The following is a 19,193-nucleotide window of genomic DNA, read 5'->3' as shown; positions in this document are numbered from 1 at the left end:
GTCTAAACCTCCCTAAATATGGCACAGATAAAGAGCATACACTCTAATATATCCTTGCCAAATGTGGTGCTAATCTCAAGTCCTGTTTCAAAGTTATAAGTTTTTGTTTGAGCTGCCCCCATTTTTAGAATTGTCTTCTCAAATGTTAATTTAGTCTGCTGCAGAATAACTGTGCAACTATGATACATTATTTTTATTGCCACATTCTGTATTGCAATTCTGATTTCATCACCTATTTCATAATGCTATTAGTTCCTAAAAGTGTAATGCTATGTATATCTACTAAGAAGTGTATTCTCTTGACTTTGATTCACAAGTAGATGTCTATATGATCGCAGCTCATTTACTTTACTCCACCATTTATTCTTATTTATTTTTCATAAGTTGCCTTGAAACTCAGCTTGGCTGAAAAGCTCCTTTGAAGTTTAACAGAACTGATGTCAGTCCTCATAGAGGATTAGAAATGAAACAGAGTATTGGGAGACCAGAAGACAAGACATCTGGATGTGAAAGGGCTATAAAAGATGTTAAAGGAGAATTTGTATCAGGTAAGTTCTCAGCAAGTAGACATGGTCTAGAGGGGCGGGGTAAAAATCAAATAAATAAATAAATAAATAAATAAATAAATAAATAAATAAATACAACCAGTATCACATATCATGCTTTCATTTAGGAAGTTGGGAATACCAAGTCATACTACTTTAATGGTTGTAGGTTGCAAACTTCATTTAATCAATTTCCCTCAATCCTGGCACCATTTTGCCTTGTTTTCCCCCAGGACCATTATTCTTTGTTCAAACCAACAGGTTCTGGTTTAGCGAACAGACTCGGTGCCCTTCTCTTGTTTATCTGTCCTTTTCTGTTCCTGGCACACTATAATCCGACTTGGAAAAACAGACTGCACAACCTTTCCATCTTCCCAGTGCTGCAATTATGTGGTCCTTAATAATACTAATTTCTGTTCTTACCCATTTCTCTCCAGCATCACTGTAAACACTGATTCGGGGGATCCGATCCACCAGCTGAAAAAAGCGTGCTGCAGATATTTTTGCTTTGGCATAATTCGGTGTATAAGAGGAGGCTCTGCCTAAAGCAGTTCCGCTGGTCACAATGCAGGAGATCACCCTAGAAAATAAAAGAGTGTATTAAAATTCATAATCCTGTTTCCTTCAGCAGTCAGCTGGATGAACCTAAGATGCCCACAAGCAAGATGTTAAGGCAGTGGGTTTCCCTCACTGTTTATCTCACTAAGTGAAATTCATAAGTGTGCCTCTTAAGATGGAGGCTCCATTCCTTATCTAATTTATTAAAATACTGTTAGACTACCCTCCATCTTTGAAGAGGCCATTTAGCTATCGTGGCCACAAATCTGTTTTACAAGAAGAATGAACAAATACATTCCCTGCATGTAGACACTGGCTCCTGATGATTCCTGAGGTCACCCACAACCACTGAATATACCATCACAGCAGCAATGGAAAAGGATGATTTCCTTCCACAAACAAGCACAAGATACCTTGCTACCACTCCCAGAAATCTTATTTAATATAAAAACAAGGTGTGTGTCCCCTACAGACACCTTCTTACACAAGGAAATCACAACAGCGGTATAGCTGGTGTTTTGGCAGGGTGTGGCACCTAGTGGGTTCAGGAGGGGTGCCCCCACTCACACCCTCAGAAGTTGCTTATCCAGCCTTCAAGGGATGTGCTTCTATGAGTCTGTGTGTGAGAGAGAGTCTTCTTACCTAAATACATAGCTGTAGTGAAGTCCTTCTTTGTCAACCAAAAATCCCCCATAGCGATAAGAGACAGAATTGGCTACAAACACCACACACTGTGCAAAGCCGAAGCAAACCCCATAAACATTGGCTTTCTTGACTGCTGCCCTGTAAGGGATTTCCAGCTTTTTCTCATAGGCGTTGATAAATTTTTTCTCCTTTCCAATTCCAGCCACAGTCCTGATATTTGTGAGGGCTTCGTTGGAAATCTGTTCTCAGAAATGGCGGAAGAGAAGAAAAGGGCTATCAGATAAGCAGTCCAAGATTAGGGCCCTCCACCTGCTGGGTCAACTGTACTTCAGAGGAGCTAATACATACAGTAGTTGTATTCATCAATGCACCACGGAATAATGTAATTAAGTACCCTACCATCAACTTTTCCTTTATAAGAGAATAGAATTAGAATAATATTTTTCTCCAATAGAGATGGGCATGAACCACCGGTTTGATGATTTTTGCCGGTTCGTTTATTGGCTAAATAGATGTTTGGTGCTTTCCAGCACCACCTTCTCCGCTGGGCACCCATTGAGAGGTAGCGCCCCGGATTCCCTGTCCTGCCTCCTCTGGGCGCTGCCCCTGAAGGAGACAGGGCTGGGAAGCAACAAAAAACCTGGTTCAACCAATAAATAAACGTGCATGAACCACTAAACTGGGGATTCATGCCCATCTCTATTAGAAAAAACCATTATTCTAATTGCTAGTATGGACTCTGCTTGGAAAAGTTACTTATTGGACTATAGTTCCCTGAATACCACACAGAGCATGGTGAGTTGTGTGGTTATTCTGGGAGTCCAAAAAAGTAACATCTGCACACTTACACCTGGGGGGCTTCTGAACGAGTCTCACCATTGCCTCAACTTGTTCAGTTTTTATTCTTCATCATTTCTTAAACAGTTGCATCACCCATGTGAACAGGCCCCTTTCTTTTGGTGTATGCAGCCAGCATAAGGCTTTCACAGAATTTGGTCTTGGCTGAGTAGCTAATGTTGTCAGTTTCAAGAGCATTTAAATGGTATTTGGAGTGACCCTCCCTGCTCACCCCACCCCCACCCCCGTTGGAAGGAGGGAAGGAGCTGATGTTGAAGCAAGGCAGGTAGGCAGGCAGGCAGGCAGGCAGGCAGGCAGGCAGGAAGAACTGGTGCTGCTGCTGCTGTAAGGACTTATTTCCACCCAAGCTGACTTTGTTATAGCAGATAATGTTGTAGCAGATTGAGGATGCAATCAGATGGCAGGAAAGGCTTGTGTCCGATTGCACCAGAAAAGAGCCATCTCCCTTAAAACAACCCTTCTGTTTGCTGGGCGATAGTAGTAGCCTTATAGCTGGACCAAAAAAGATCCAGTGTAGGCATAGATTTGGGTTGTATCGTATAATCTTATTCTTATCTGATTACTAATAATTACATGATTTACGTGACCCTTTCCACGGTTTTGTAGACAGAGAGTACTGAGAAGTGGTTTACCCTTCCTTTCTTCTGGAGGTGCCCTGGGACTGTGCAGCTTGCCCAAGGCCACCCAGGCTGGCTCTTCTTCCAGGAGCCACGGTGGGGAATTGAACTCCTGAACCCAGGCTCTCCAACCAGGAGTTCCAACTCACTGAGCTAGTTTTATTTATCTAAATGAGACTTATTCTCAGGCAACTGCATATGAGTTTGCATCTTTAAATGAATTTTGATGTGGACACTAAACTGAAGAAAATTATTACAAGAGCTTGCAAGGGAGAGAGAAGGCCCTGAATACAGATAGGTTCAGAATAGGCACAGTTAAGTGATGCCCATCCCTTAAACCAGTCTTATGCTCACCCAGAGCAGACGCATTGAAATGAATGTACAGTAGAACCAACCTACATTCTAGTCATATGTCTGCTCTAGATAGGACAAACAGGCATTGAGTTTCATCCTTTAGGAGCCTTCCATACTGTTAAACGTGTTTTTCAGGTCTGATTGAAATAAACCACTGAAACTGGAAATGGACCACATTACCATCTGAAGGTCTCCCAGTCCTTCTGAAGGTTAAGCAGAATGCTATGTAAGCAGCACACAGTTTAGGATCCTTGTAGGTTTCATGTACAAAGAAATGTGTGCAAACCCAATCTGAACTAGGGCCTTCACATATGGTCAAGCAGTATTTAAGATTTTCCCCTCAACGGTTCCCTCGCCCATACACAGAAAATTCACCCTTGACCTCTACCACATGGGCTTGGAAAGCAAAGCCTTCATTGACACCAATGGAAACATCTTCTCTTTTTTAAGGACCTCCATGGGGAGATGGTAGGGACGTGGTGGCGCTGCGGGTTAAACCGCAGAAGCCTCTGTGCTGTAAGATCTGTAGATCTTCAGCTGTAAGATCAAATCCACATGACGGAGTGAGTGCCCGTCGCTTGTCCCAGCTCCCACCAACCTAGTGGATCGAAAGCATGCAAATGTGAGTAGATGAATAGGGACCACCTTGGTGGGAAGGTAACGGCGTTCTGTGTCTAAGTCGCACTGGCCATGTGACCACGGAAGATTGTCTTCGGACAAAACGCTGGCTCCATGGCTTGGAAATGGGGATGAGCACCGCCCCCTAGAGTCGAACACGACTGGACAAAAATTGTCAAGGGGAACCTTGATGGGGAAAGCAGCAAGGAAGGAAAGTTTGGTCCTCTTCTGTTTGTTTGTTTGTGTGTGTGTGAGGCTCCTATCCCTGAGCGAGCCTGCACATGTTTCCTTGAAACAAAGAGACTATAAATGTACTGTATAGGTTATCCCTGAGAAGAAATCACCTTTCAAGCAATTGAGACTTTGAACGATAGGAATATTGATGTGGCCTTCCTGTTCCAGAATATAAGAAGTGGGGGTTTTTTTTGGGGGGGGGGAGGGAAGGCACATTAGACTTTTGTGACATTTCCTGAATTGCTGGTTCATACCAGCGAAACTGGCTGCTTCAGCTATTACTCACCACCTCACCTTATATTAGCCTTAAAAGAAGTCCTTACCCTTCCGGTAGCCTCCATTGCTTCCTTGTCCTGAGAGGCAAATCCTGTCAACATTTGAGACTGCACCACTCCCGATAAAGCCAAGAAAGGCAAGAAGCAGGTGATGACTAAACTGAGCTTCCAGCTGAAGTAGAAAGCGATGATAATGGCCACCCCAATGTTGGTGAGAGAGTTCACAATCATCCCTATCTGGGCTCCAGTTGCCTTGAGGTAAAGCGAAACAAAAAGAGATCACCAGTTGGCTCTTCCACATGGTGCACTGAGACATCATTACCTCAAAATGGTGGACGAAGGAAAGTGACTGTGAGGAATGTCCAGGGGACACTGGCTGTGCTTGTCTTCCCAAAAGGGAGTCAGAGGGCTTTTGGTCTGTTTGCTACTATCGTTTGAATTTTCATGGACTTCAACCCACTTCTGAAAAAAGTGCGTTGGGAAAAAAATGAGCCGCCATCCATGAACATTTCTGTGAAATAATGCTCAGGAAGGTTCATAGTTTCCATCTTAACTACAGCCAAATGCTGGAAACAAAAGCAGCCCAAGAGAGTCTTAAGGCTGACAGATTTGTTTCTGTAGGAACTTTCCTGGATTAAAAGCCACTTTTCCAGAAACCTGGGATATTTTTGTTACAGATTTATAACCATGTACATGGCTTGGGGGGGGGGAGGGCAGGGGAGACTAAACGAAATGGGATATAGAATATGACAATTGTAGCATTAATGCTAGCAATGAACCTTCAACATGCTGATGACCAAAATATCCTGGCAGTGTATAATTAACTAATGCAAAGCATCTGTAAGCCGAACAACTGTTTAAAAATTAGGTTTCAACATGTTAAAGTGATAAATCCTATTCTCAGGCAAAAATTTGTGGTGCTGAGGTCAGACTTGTGCCAAACACAACTTTTTGGCTAGATGCAATTTTACAGTGAAAAAAAGTCAATAATGCATAAAGTCTGCTAAGATGCCTACATCTTGATTTGGCACTGAAATGATGCCAGTGTCAGTGCCAGTCAAGTCTCCAAGGGGAAGGCATTCCACAGTTTGGGTGCTTTGACAGAAAAAGCCCTCCCCTATGTCACCACGTAATGAATGGGACACAGAAAAGAGCCTCCCCAGCACGTTTACATAGGGAGAGGTGCTCCTTCAAGTATGCAGGTCCCAAAGCCATTTAGGGCTTAATAAGTCCTTCACTCTTTCACAGGAGACAGTCAAGTCTCCTATGTAACCTAAGAGCCACCAAATGACAGAACCTCTATCTTCTTGGGATTCAGTTTCAGTTGACCCTGATGATAAGAAGTAGAGCTGAGTGTCATCAGCATACTGATGGCACCCAGCCCCGAAACACCTAATGACCTCTCCCAGTGGCTTCATGTTGATATCAAACAGCATGAGAGATAGAATGGGATGTTGTGGTAGCCCTCAGCTTAATCGCCATGGGGCTGAGCAGAAGACCCCCACTGCCACTCTTTGGAACTGGGTCCAAAAATAGGGATGTACTACAGGGCCTCCCATGCCCATTCCACAAAGCCTATTGATGAGGAGATCATGATCGATGGTATCAAAAGCTGCCGAGAGGTCCAAGATAATTAACAGGGCCACACTCCCACTGCCTTTAGTCCAGAGGAGATCATCAGTCAGGGCAACTAAGGTCATTTCAATACCAAATCCTGGCCTGAAACCAGACAATCATATTCCACTAAGAATGTCTAAAGCTGCCCAGTTACCGCATACTCAAGCACCTTGCCTTCAAAAAGAGGATATTTGCAGTGGGTCAAGAGTTGTTGTGTACCTCAGAGTCCAGAGAGGTCCTCTTCAGGAGATGAGGCACTGCTGCCTCTTACAAGGCAGAAGGCACCACTCCCTGCTGTAACAAGGCATTTACCACTTCATGGACCCACCCGGTCAATCCACCCCTGCTAGATCTTATCAAGCCAATGCTAACTGCATCATGTAGCTCATGGGTCTATCTCATCAGCCAACAGCAACCCTCATCATTTTGATCACCCCCACCCCCCAAAAAATCAGCTCTGGGCTGATTTGGTGTTTCCTGATGTGTTACATTACCTTTTTATAACATCTCTTACCCCTTGAACTTGAGATGCATCAGTTGCTAATCTGGTAGTCAAAGCTCCTGGGCTGTTCTTATGGTCATCGAACCATCCAATTTCTTGGCCAAGCATAGCCTGGAAACCAATTTTCCTTAACCGCCTTGTAAGCAGTTCCCCAGACTTTGCAAATGTATATCCCTGAAATGTATTTTTTTTAAAAAAAATATGTAAATCTAAGCATGTCATAACAAAGAAGTGTGTTAGGAATGGTGTAGGTAGGATGGAGAGAAAATCCCTGAAGAGTTACTATTACCTGCAAGAATTGTGTGACCAAGGATATAAATCCAACCACCACGAAGAGCAGGCAGATGCTGTTGATCTGTGACTTCTGCTCTTCTTCATCAGGCATCGAAAAAGTCTTTAGGGGCGGGGGGAAAGGAAATGCATTCATATTAGTGTCTTTTCACCCAAGATAATTAAAAGAATATTGCCTCACCTGGTATTTTTTGTCCTGTGACTTAATGGGACATGGTGGCATATTTTAGCTTTTGCGGGATTCACAGTTGCCTTTTGCACATACTAGCCCACCTGTTGAGTCAGTATAGCTCAGTGGGTTGGCACACTCAGTGGCAGAGCCAAGGGCTGGGAATTGAGATCCTGACTGTTCCTCCCACAGGAGGGGCCAGTCAAGACCATCCAAAACAGGGTTGATGGCATTATGTGCTCTACCACCAGTGTGGCCCTTGGTCAAGCTTCTTGGTCCACTAGAAGCTGGGTCTGAGTACTTTAAACCTAGAAACTTTAAGACTGCTCTAGGTCTTCCCGAATTGTATTTCATCCTTAGAGAAGGAAGAAATAGGCTGCTGCCCAATTCTGATCCATGTGGGATCCTTATTTTCAAGTTAAAACACTGAACAGAAACACCAGGACCCTGTCCATCTTACATAATTAATGGTAGGCAATAATGAGATGTTTTTGATTGCCAGATCTCTGTGTTTGTTAGTTTTTCCAATTCTTCATTTTCAACTCTGGCATCCCCTGGAATTGCAATATCAATGATCCAGACCTTTCTTCATTCCACTACTGCTATGTCCTAGTATGTTATATTCAAGGTATCTATCAGTTTGCATCTGGAAATCCCAAAAGATTTTGATCTTGGCATGTTCTGACACCCCAACTGGATGTTTCCATGGGTTTTTGGAGACTGGCAAGTTATAATGACCAGTGCATCATCATCATCATCATCATCATCATCATCATCATCATCATCATCATCATCATCATCATCATCATCAACAACAACAACAACAACAACAACAACAACAACAACAACAACAACAACAATTCATGGCACCTGGCCATTTTACCCCAGGAGAAATCACGGAATTGTAAAGCTGGAGGCAATCATGTAAGCCCCCTAAACTAAGTTCCCGTGTTTAGATTTGCAACATTGGGCTGCAAGGCTTTTCCTTCAAGACAGCTGCTTTGTCCAAGTTGCTTCTCTGAACGGAGGAGATCACCCTCCCAGAAAATTGGTACTCTCATGTAACTGGAATTATCATCAAGCTACTTCTTTGAGGTCAGCTGAAACCTACTGTCCTGTAATTGAAACATGTTAGATCAGTTTCTGCCCCGTGGTACAGCAGAGAATAAGCACCTGCCCTCCCCCACAGGACATTCCTGCTGCTACTTCAAGAATGCTTTCTTATTCCTCTTCATTCTTTTATCCAGGTTAAATATATGTGGTGATGGTGGCATGCTGTCAAGTTGTTTCTGATTTATGGCAACCCTATGAATGATCAATCTCCAAAATATCCTGTCCTCAACAGCCCTGTTCAACTCCTGCAGACTCAAGCCTGTGACTTCCTTTAGGGAGTCAGCCCATCTCGTACATTGTCTTTTCCTACCGCCTTCCACCTTTCCAGATATTCCTGCCTTCTCAGGAGGTGCCCAAAGTAGGACAGATTCAGTTTCAACATTTTTGCCTGCAGACAGTGTTGTTTTCATCTAGGACCCGCTTGTTTGTCTTTCCGGTAGTCCAGAGTATTTGCAAAGCTCTCCTCCAGCACCACATTTCAAACAAATGAGCTTTCTCCTGTCATGTTTGTTGTGGGTTTTTTGGGCTCTTTGGCCGTGTTCTGAAAGAGCCCGAAAAACCCACAACAACCATTAGATCCTGGCCGTGAAAGCCTTCGCAAATACATTCCTCCTATCAGCTTTCTTAACTGTCCAGCTTTCACACCTGTACACGGTGATTGGGAATACAAGGGTGTGGATGATCTTATTTTAACAAGCCCAGTGCCCAACATGATTTCACAGGCCTTGTTTTTCATATCACTGACTCTCCTTCTTGCCCCCCCCCCCGAACCCTTCCTAATCTGTCTACGTTTTTCTCAAACGGCAGTGCCAAGGAAACAATCCTTTTTATGCACAGTTTTAAAAATACACAACTGAACTGGCACTCAGGCACCAACATGCCCAGATCCGACTGAAATCCAAAGAAACATATAGCCACCGGGAGGACAGCAATCAAGGTATTATTAGCCAAGGCAGTCAAAATAATAATCCATGCAGCTTTGAAGAGGAGGCAGGGAGCAATAATCAGAGGAGAGCAACAGCCAGCAAAGAGACTTTGAAAAATCAGGTTTTGAAAAGATCTGACATCCATTAATGAGTCCTTGGAGAAGGCTCAACAGGTTTCTCTTTCTCACTCACCCCCAGCTCCTGACTCCCTGCTTTTTTGGGTAAGCATTTCTTTGAAAACCTTTCCTTAATTCACATAAAATCAGCTGTAATCATTCGCTCACTGGGAAAGGTAAAATTGAGTACAAGGAACAGAAATGTATATTCAAAGGCGAAACAGGAATATTTCTACCTCTGCTGAACATGCCGGATGTCTCACATCAGCACCACTGAAAGAGAAACAATGGGTGGCGTGCCTCAGAAGGAGAACGTGGCTCATCTCGATCACAGCACGAAGCACATTTTGCAGGAAATCAAGCCACCTGCTCTCTTTGGCGGGATAGGGAGAGCAGCCAGTTAACCACTTTGGCAGAGCGAGTTGTCCGTCTATTAATTTAGTCACACTTTGGCACCAGCAGAAGCAAAAACTACGTAAATCGTCTTCTTCCTTGTTTCCCCCCACCCCCACCCATCACTGGAGTCACAAGAACACAAGCTGTTAGGACCTAAGATAATATTTGTAAAATTACCTAATTCCAGACATTCAAAGGAATAGATGAGCATTTCTAATTAGAGGGCAATTACTAAACAGCTGACACATGGTGGGGGTTGAGTCATTCCACAGATAATATGTACTGGTGACTAAAAACCAAGGAACGACCAAGGTGTTGGGAGGGACATGGGTGAAAAGGATAAAATTAAATGAGAAATAAAAGACATCTATCCATCTTTATTGTCTTCTTTATTCTGGCTATGCCAAGACAAAGAAAGAAGGAACAAAACTTGGATGAAGACAATCAGAATTGGAGACACTTGTAACTAGTTAATTTGCAACTGCTCTGATGAGATCTTGAGAGAATGATGGGCAAAATGTTAATGGAGCCTTGGAAGAACTCTTCTGGCAGCTGTAGGCAGCAGTGGCGATGGTCCAGGCAGGCCGTGCCTCATGGCTGCCTCTAGCTGCCATTTTAATTTCCCTCATTCATCTTGAATTAGTACCACTGTGGGACATTGTGGGAAAATTATAGCCTCCAGACAATTGGTTAAATTATTATTATTATTATTGATGAGCCATGCTAACTGCTCATGGATATCGGATGCTCATGCCAGCCCTAGTGCTAAGCTCAGAGCTTCCCCCCGCCTCCCCAACTGCAGGCATTAGCCCTTGAAGAGATTTGATCGGCTCTATAAATTGGGGAGGCCTGAAGCCACTTTTGCAAATTGGGGAAAGGGTCATAGATAATGTCACAAAATGGCTGCCGTAGGTAGGTGTGGATCCATGTTCGTTAATAACAAGCCAAATTTCACAGAAAGCAAGGTGGCAGTCTCAGACACAAGTAACTTGCCCAATAAAGTGAATACAAGGGAGAAGTAAGAGCTTCTCCCTATATTCCAAAAACAAATATTTGACCCTTCGCCTTACATCTGGATCTGTGTGTTTTTATGTGTGTTTGTAGACTGCTCAATAAGTAATGGCAACTAGTTTACCTTCCCAAAAGCAAGGCAAATGAAGGGTTAAATTACATTTTAAAAACTCAGATTCCAAGTTCTGTTCCATGAGGACTCATGTCATGTCACACTCAGGCGTCATATTGAAGAAGACAGCTTTGTAGCCTAAACTATAACCAGAGGCAGTCTTTGCCAGCAGGGAAGGACAGAAAGCTAAAGAGACTGAGAAAAAAAATACACATTTGCATGCAGTCTTTAAATACTGTTATTTTATGACAGTTTCCCATACAGCAATTAATCGGGTCTCAGGGCTGCGCCTAAGATGCATTTTATGAACCTCCATGTCATTTTCTGTGTAATGACTGCCAGGCTGCAAGTATCTCTGTAATATACCCATAGTGTATTTATCTAACAAACATAAAAATTAAGATGCCGCATCTGTTTTTCAGCAGGGTTTAGTAAAAAGAAATGGCAGGCAGATCCACAATTGATCAGGGAGGGAAAAGAGGGGGAGAGAGAGAAAGAGCAGAACTATTAAAGGAAAATAATAATTATATGCTTGAAGACAGAGCTGGTGCTCCTTATCCACTTTTCATGCTTGAAAGAGAACCTTTAAGTTCAAAGATATAGTTGGTGTGCTACCGAGGCTGGAGTGGAACTGAGGACCCTGAATTTACTTCCCCACTAGTACCCACACGCTGTACTGCAGCTAAAAAACTGTGCTCACGACCTGGGGTTCAAATCTCAGGTAGCCGGCTCAAGGTTGACTCAGCCTTCCATCCTTCCGAGGTCGGTAAAATGAGTACCCAGCTCACTGGGGGGGGGGCAATGTGTAGCCTGTATAATTAAAAAATTGTAAACCGCCCGGAGAGTGCTTGTAGCACTATGGGGCGGTATATAAGTCCAATAAATAAATAAATAAATAAATAAATAAATAAATAAATAAATAAATAAATAAATAAATAAATAAATAAATAAATAAATAAATAAATAAATAAGGTCTAGTATCATTGGACCAGATCCAAGCCATTTGCTACCCATTCACTGAGACAGTGAACTGTCAGAAAAGTGAGAATAAATGTGGAGAGAATGAATTCAGATGATGCTTTAGACATAAATTTGGCATAAAAGTGAAATTTAACAAACATAAATGAAACTCTCAGTGATGTTTCAACTGAACATTTTCTTCTTCAAACTGATAGGTTCCCCTACTTCCAAATCTATGTCCCCAGAGAAACATCTGTGGCAAAGGGAGGGGGGAAATTAATTTCACTCATTCACTACCACCATTCTATCTTGGATTTGGCCCAGACCCTCTTACAGTCTGCTGTGGTTCAAGATGGGCTCATTTTTGGCCACCATTGCTAGCACAACCCAACCACGCTAGCCTCCTTTCCAAAGGAGGTGAAGGGAAATTATGTCAATCATAGGTTTCAAGAGCAAGGTGTGGATGCCATATACACTCTCCAAGCTGACGCCCTCCATGTTGTTTCCATTGATAGTTCAATTTTGCATTGGAGGGAAAAGCTGAAGCAGGGAAGCCTTGAACCAATCACTGGCAAGGATATTTCAAAGCCCTGCCATGCTCCTGACAACAAATCTTTGGGAGCACAATGGGAACTAATAGTAACACAACTGAAGCCCTTTTAAAAATAATGTTGAACATATTATTGTATTCTTCCCAATGGTTTGGATCTGAGATCCTTTATTTTTTAAAACATTTATTTTATTTTATTTTTTTGTGGACAGAAAGATTCAACTTTGCCTGAATCCATGGCATTCTCAGGAACTTGAAGGGGCTGGTGTGGAGAGAAAGGGGCAGGAAAAGTCAGTTGCTGCCAACCCGAGTTCATAGATCTGGATCCAACCCATACATTTGATTTAACTGGGCCCATTCTAGTTAAATAGGCCTTGAACGTGGGCAGCCCATCATTAGTGCAAATAAGCACTTTCGGAGTAAGCATTTTTTTTATTTAAAAAAAAAGAAGCATTATTGCCTGGGAGAAAAACATTCTGTTCAAAACATTGGGCAGTGTGTTCGCACTAAGACAGATCCCAACTAGAGATGGGGGTATTCCTATCTGTATACGAATATCCCCATGCAGCTGGTGTTAACGAGGGTCCGGCCTCTGAGGCCAGACTGTCCACTCACACATCCGCCACCACCAGCCCTTCTCTTCCTTCCAGTCACTCCAGAGCGCCGCTTGGCTAACCACTCGGCAGCCTTGCAGGGAGACTCGTCCTCCTTCCCTCTAACAGGAGTGGCTAGATGACCAGGAAGAGAACAGCACTCGGGAATGATTGGGAGGATGAGTGGGGCCGCCGTGGGGATATTCGTATTTGTATATGAATGTGAATACTCCCATCTCCAATCCCAACCTATTTTATTCTTGTGAATTCCTTATCTCGGTTGTTTGCTTAAAAATTATCTCGGTTGTTTATTATTTGCTTAAATCCTCAAGCATCCCTCCTATGAAGCGGCCCCAAACAGCTCTGTCTGTGTTTCCCAGAGGGAAGAAAGCACCCATTTCCCTCTAACAGAGTCCACGGGGCAGTCATTGTGGGTGGAGAGTAGCTGAGTCATGGCCTGGTATCATTACACTCAGTCTCATCCTTTTCCATAGGTACTTGCCTACCAGTATTTTCAATTACCGATGGAACAGTGGTGGGCAAATTCCCAGGGGTAGGTAGGTTATATATGATCCTGCTGGGAAGCAAGGCTTTATGCTACGCCTGCAGCAAAAGGGAAAACATGGAAATGATAGTGTCGCTGCATGGAGAAGATGGCCAACTACTAACTGAGGACAGGGAAAAGGCTGAACTTCTCAACACCTTCTTTGCCTCAGTTTTCTCCAAAAAGGAAAATAGTGCTCATCCTGAGGGGTGAAGAGCAGATGATGTAGTGGGGGAAATGCAGCACAGTAGAGAAGTAGTCCAGGAATACCTGGCTACTCTAAATGAATTCAAATCTCCAGGGCCAGACGGATTACATCCAAGGATATTAAAAGAACTGGCAGAAGTAATTTTAGAACCATTGGCAATAATATTTGAGAATTCTTGGAGAACAAGAGAAGTCCCCAGAGACTGGAGGAGGGAAAATGTTGTCTCTATCTTCAAAAAGTGGAGGGGGAAAAAAAGAAGACCCAAATAATTATCGCCCAGTCAGCCTGACATCAATTCCTGGAAAAAATCTAGAGCAGATCATTAAACAAACAGCTTGTTATTACTTAGAAAACAATGCTGTCATCACTAAAAGTCAACATGGGTTTCTCAAAAACAAGTCATGTCAGACTAATCTGATCTCTTTTTGTGATAGAGTTACAGGCTTGATAGATGAAGGGAACGCTGTGGATGTAGCATATCTTGATTTCAGTAAGGCCTTTGACAAAGTTCCCCATGATATTCTTGCAAGAAAGCTAGAAAAATGTGGGCTAGACAGTGCTGCTGTTTGGTGGATTTGTAATTGGTTGACTGACCAAACTCGAAGGGTGCTCACCAATGGCTTCTCTTCATCCTGAAGAGAGGTATCTAGTAGAGTGCCTCAGAGTTCTGTCCTGGGCCCTGTGCTATTCAACATCTTTGTCAATGACTTGGCTGAAGGAATACAGAGTATGCTGATTAAATTTGCAGATGATACCAAATTGGGAGGGGCTGCTAATTTCTCAGAGGACAGTATTAAAATTCAAAATGACCTTGACGGATTAGAGTCCTGGATCAAAACTAACAAACTGAACTTCAACAGGGAGAAATGTAATATCTTATACCTAGGCAGAAAAAAAATGAACTGTACAGATATAGGATGTAAGACACCTGGCTAGACAACAGTACCTGTAAAAGGGATCTGGGAGTCTTGATAGACCACAAACTGAACATGAGTCAGCAGTGCGATGTGGCTGCCAAGAAAGTCAATGCAATTCTTGGTTGCATCAATAGGAGTATAGTGTCTAGATCAAGGGAAGTGATAGTGCCACTCTACTCTGCTTTGGTCAGACCTCACCTGGAGTATTGTGTCCAGTTCTGGGCACCTTAATTCAAGAAGGATGTTGAAAACCTGGAATGTATCCAGAGGAGGGTGACCAAAAGGGTCAAAGTCTGGAAGCCATGTCCTATGAGGAGCGGCTTGGGGGGCTGGGAATGTTTGTTTGTTTGTTTGTTTGTTTATACCCCACCTATCTAGCCAAACGACCACTCTAGGGGGCCACTTTCTTTACAAAAAGAAAGTTAAGAAGGGACATTATAACCATGTTTAAATATTTGAAGGGATGTCATGTTGAGGAAGGGACAGGTTTGTTTTCCATGACACTAGGACAAGGAGCAGTGGTTTCAAACTACAGGAAAAGAGATTCCATCTGAATCTCAGGAAGAACTTCTTGACAGTCAGAGCTGGTCGGCAGTGGAATAGGTTGCCTCGGAGTGTGGTAGAGTCTCCTTCTTTGAAGGTTTTTAAGCAGAGGCTGGATGGCCATCTGTCGGGAGTGCTTTGATGGAGTTCCTGCAGGGCAGGGGGTTGGACTTGATGACCTCTGTGGTCTCTTCCAACTCTGTGATTCTATGATTCCATGGTCTTTCTACTGAGTGTGGTCCTAATCTTTCTGGGGACAAATGAAAGGGCAGCATGATAAATAGGAGAAGCATGATAAATAGGACTGCAGAAGTGAGATTATTCCTCACCCCCAGTCCTTTGTCCTTCTCAAAAGCTTATTCAGACCAGGGGGAGATGAATGTGGAGGGTCTCCTACCAATGCTCCTCAGACTGAAGAAGCTACTTGGATGAGTAGTAAAATGTTTCAACCTAACAAGAAAGAAGTCCCGTTGCCATGACTCAACTTCCATATTAAAAAAATATATTTCACCATGCATATAGCCACAGGAACAGCCTGTTGGCATTGCCACAAATCTTTAAAAAGTAATAAAAGAAGCAAGTCACCCTAAATATCGGAAATGAACCAGTTATGTCAGAAATGTATAGCCGGTTTGTATACGATGCAAAACATGGAAGAACATTGATTTTTGAACGACACCTCCTCAATTTGCCAGACGATGAGGTCACTTACTTGGATAAAAAGCTCTCCAAGGTCTGATCCTTCTATTCTACCAGAGCATAGATTGAGACATTTAAAAATGCAAAGAAAAGGAAAACTGGTTATAACTTACTCCAAGGATTTGACTGAAGAGCAGAGCATAGAGAGGACTGACTGCCCCATTGACCGCTGCCCCAACAGATCCAATGACCATATAGGGCCATTCAGGAGCATTGTATTTCAAAATCCTGGTGACATGAGCAGGTTCGATTGCTTCCTCCTCATCAGGAATCAGTGCCTTTGGGGTGAAAAAGTGAGGGAGGGGGAAGATGAGATATTCTGAATAAGGAAATCGCCCTTTTACTAACGGATCCATACAACAGCGGGCACAGACCAACACAGCATAATAGACTCACAACCACTTTCTGCTTCTATGCTCCCCTTTCCCCTCTATTGTTGCAAAAGAGGTGCATAACTGCTCTGGACACCCTACGGTGGGGGCTGATCACTGGTTTCCATGTGTTGTCACACACAACGCCAAATGTTGGCCTCTTTCTTTTCTTTTCTGCAGCCTTTTAATCAGAACCATTATTTGTGGCTTTTTATTACAAACATTTTTCTACCTTTCAGTTCTGCCACTTCTGAAAGCTTGAGGCCGCTATTCATCCCTCTTCTGCAAATGGAAAATAATGTAGATACTGGCAATCATGAGGTGAAAACATTGGTCTTCTAAACAGCCCCCCCCCCCCTTAAGTAGTGCTAGGCGCTGGTGGATCTGCTCCTAGTATGTGTTTCCCAGGAGAAAACTCTGAGCAGTACATCGACAGCTGTATGCAAAACCTGTCTTAAACAACTCCCTCTCTGTTCTGTGAGGAGTGGCTTCTTTAGAGAGTTAGTAGTCTTAAACTAGCTGTGGGAAAATAATTTGCATTCTACAGTGGGTTTGAAGTTTAACAACTAAAAGTTGGTTGCAATGCAATTTTCCACTACGTAGGAAAGTGGCAACATAGCCAACGATGACTCTACTGTTGTGTTGTTTATACAGTATTATTTTTTTTAAAAAAATCTTTATTGTAAGTTTTTAACCAGACACAAGCTTTCTTTTTCCAACATTCATGGCTATGAGTTTCTACATGTCAAATAGCAGGGAAATTATCACAGAGGGAAGAAAAACCTTTGGTTTAAAGCAAAAAAGGTTATATTTGAAGCTATACAACAAAAGCAAAGAAATTTAGACTGCAGACCAACCCTTCCTACTTGAAAGAAGTCTATTAATGTATCCCTTTTGTACCACTCTATGTAAACATGCCACTTGGATTCCTGAAGAAGAAAATGAAAAAACTTTATTTACCCATTACTAACCCCATTAAACACAATGAGATTTCCTTCCTCAAATATGGATCAATTGTTGGGGACTGTGGCAGACAGCCCACATGTCACTCCTGTCAGTCATTTTAGAGCTCCAGTGCAGGAGCCTATGATAGGACAGGAGGGGCAGGGTCAAGAAAATGGGGAGTGCCAGAGAGGCAGAGAGTTGGTTAGGGAGGAGACTGTGAAGTGTTTAGACTAGATATTGGACAGTTGGTTATTTAGAGAATATTAAAGAATTAAAAGGAATTAGAAGTACATTGACAGTCAGAAAGTAGTGAGATCTTGATTAAAGTAAATGAGTACAAGCAAGCTTATATGAAATCAAATCCACATTTACTGAATGAATGATAATAGAACACATCTGATCAGTTGATCGTAATAAAGTATTCAAAGATGATAACAGAACATCCATGATTTTCCTTCTGTGATTCACTTATTTATCCTTAAATAAATCTTGTTTTATTTGGCAGCAAGAGTGTGAGACTCATAATTAATATAGTGAGGATAATATCCTCTGGTGGTAGTGAAAAAGGAGTAAAGAACAACTCGTATCCAAAGATGAACTTGTGTGAGAGGCAAGACACACAGGGGTCACTGGGGGTACGTGACAGGGAGTAGTTGAGATTATGTACCTGCAGATATGTCTGTGCTACAAAAGTTTCATTTGTAGATGTTGATAATACCAAAGCCTGCATTTCATTTAAACTCTTTTACACTACTAGTGGTGAATACTATAGCAAATGGAATGGCAAGTAGAATTATACTAGAGTGTTTACTTGGGGTGAAAGCTCAGATTTTAAAAAGGTTGTATTCATGAAGGTTCCTTCAATGTGTATGCCTTAAATGACAGTGATTGTTCTGTGGACTGAATTTCTTTGCTTTGGGGTGCGTAGCTTCAACCATAATTTTTTTTGAGACTATGAACTGTGTGTATATCTGAAACCTGGACAGCACAGGGGAAATAATGCACACTCCCACCCACTTGTTGGATGTCGATGCTTCTCATAACACCCACGCTTATGACTTGTCCCCTAATACAGTGTGCTAAGAAACCCTTCCTCACAAATGTTTATTTTAGATATGCCATACATTCTTTCATCTGCAAATTAATATTCTTCTGTTTAAGCTGCATAGTACAAACCTGAAGGAAAGGCTTCACTTCCAGCATTTCATTTTTACAGAAAATAGACACACCAGGTCCAGAAAAAGGAAAAGACGTTTGTCTTTACACTGATAATTCCTATTACCAACCTTTTTAAGGGACTGTCCGTCTTCATCATACTGAGTTGCGTTGTTGATATGTTCTGAATGGTTTCCTGAAATTAAGATTGGATTGTCTGGAACTATACTTGATAACTGAGATCTGGAACGTTGTCGAAGAGAAGCCCTACGAAAAAAAGAAGGAGAAAAGCTTTCCTCTTTAAGATCAGTTTCAAGAATCTGTATCATCAGATGAGATTCTATAGGATAAAATGGTATAAAGTTTCACTGTGGTGGTAGTTGTTACTTCTATGAAAATATTGTACATGCAGTATCAGTCATTCTCTCAGTACATGCAATAGTAATGATTCCCTCTATTTTTGATACTCGGGTATGAGTACCCATGTTATGTATAGACAGATGAGACCACCTATGCACAAAAGGGAGGCGTCCACAGTTATCAGCCCTAGGGATGGAAGTATTCATATCTGCCACTCTTCAACCTTGCAGTGAGGCTTATCCTCCCGCTTCCTGCCAGGAGTGGCGACCGGATTGCGTGCTGTGGAGCCATTGGTAGAATCACACTGTCCGCATCCGCGGCAGATCGGAGAGTGTATCGTCTGGCCCCATGGGACCGGACCCTCGTTAACGCCACCTGTGCAGGGATATTC

General features: G+C 42.6%; 1 protein-coding gene across 2 annotated transcripts in view; it reads right to left on the bottom strand.

The window, feature by feature from the left end:
• ABCB11 (ATP binding cassette subfamily B member 11) overlaps positions 1-19,193 on the bottom strand; it is a 121,813-nt gene that overhangs the window by 13,808 nt on the left and 88,812 nt on the right. For both annotated transcript variants that reach the window (XM_072981759.2, XM_020789443.3), the window contains 7 exons: positions 18,574-18,709; positions 16,085-16,249; positions 7,113-7,217; positions 6,836-6,997; positions 4,753-4,956; positions 1,746-1,987; positions 969-1,125 (listed from right to left, as the gene is read on the bottom strand). In XM_072981759.2, the coding sequence (XP_072837860.2) occupies positions 969-1,125; positions 1,746-1,987; positions 4,753-4,956; positions 6,836-6,997; positions 7,113-7,217; positions 16,085-16,249; positions 18,574-18,709 (1,171 nt within the window). The remainder of the gene's footprint in view (positions 1-968; positions 1,126-1,745; positions 1,988-4,752; positions 4,957-6,835; positions 6,998-7,112; positions 7,218-16,084; positions 16,250-18,573; positions 18,710-19,193) is intronic.

Source organism: Pogona vitticeps, chromosome 1, assembly GCF_051106095.1.
Source record: "Pogona vitticeps strain Pit_001003342236 chromosome 1, PviZW2.1, whole genome shotgun sequence".
Classification (NCBI taxonomy): Eukaryota; Metazoa; Chordata; class Lepidosauria; order Squamata; family Agamidae; genus Pogona; species Pogona vitticeps.
The sequence above is the reverse complement of the archived record's forward strand: the minus strand, read 5'-3'. Positions and strand labels throughout refer to the sequence as shown.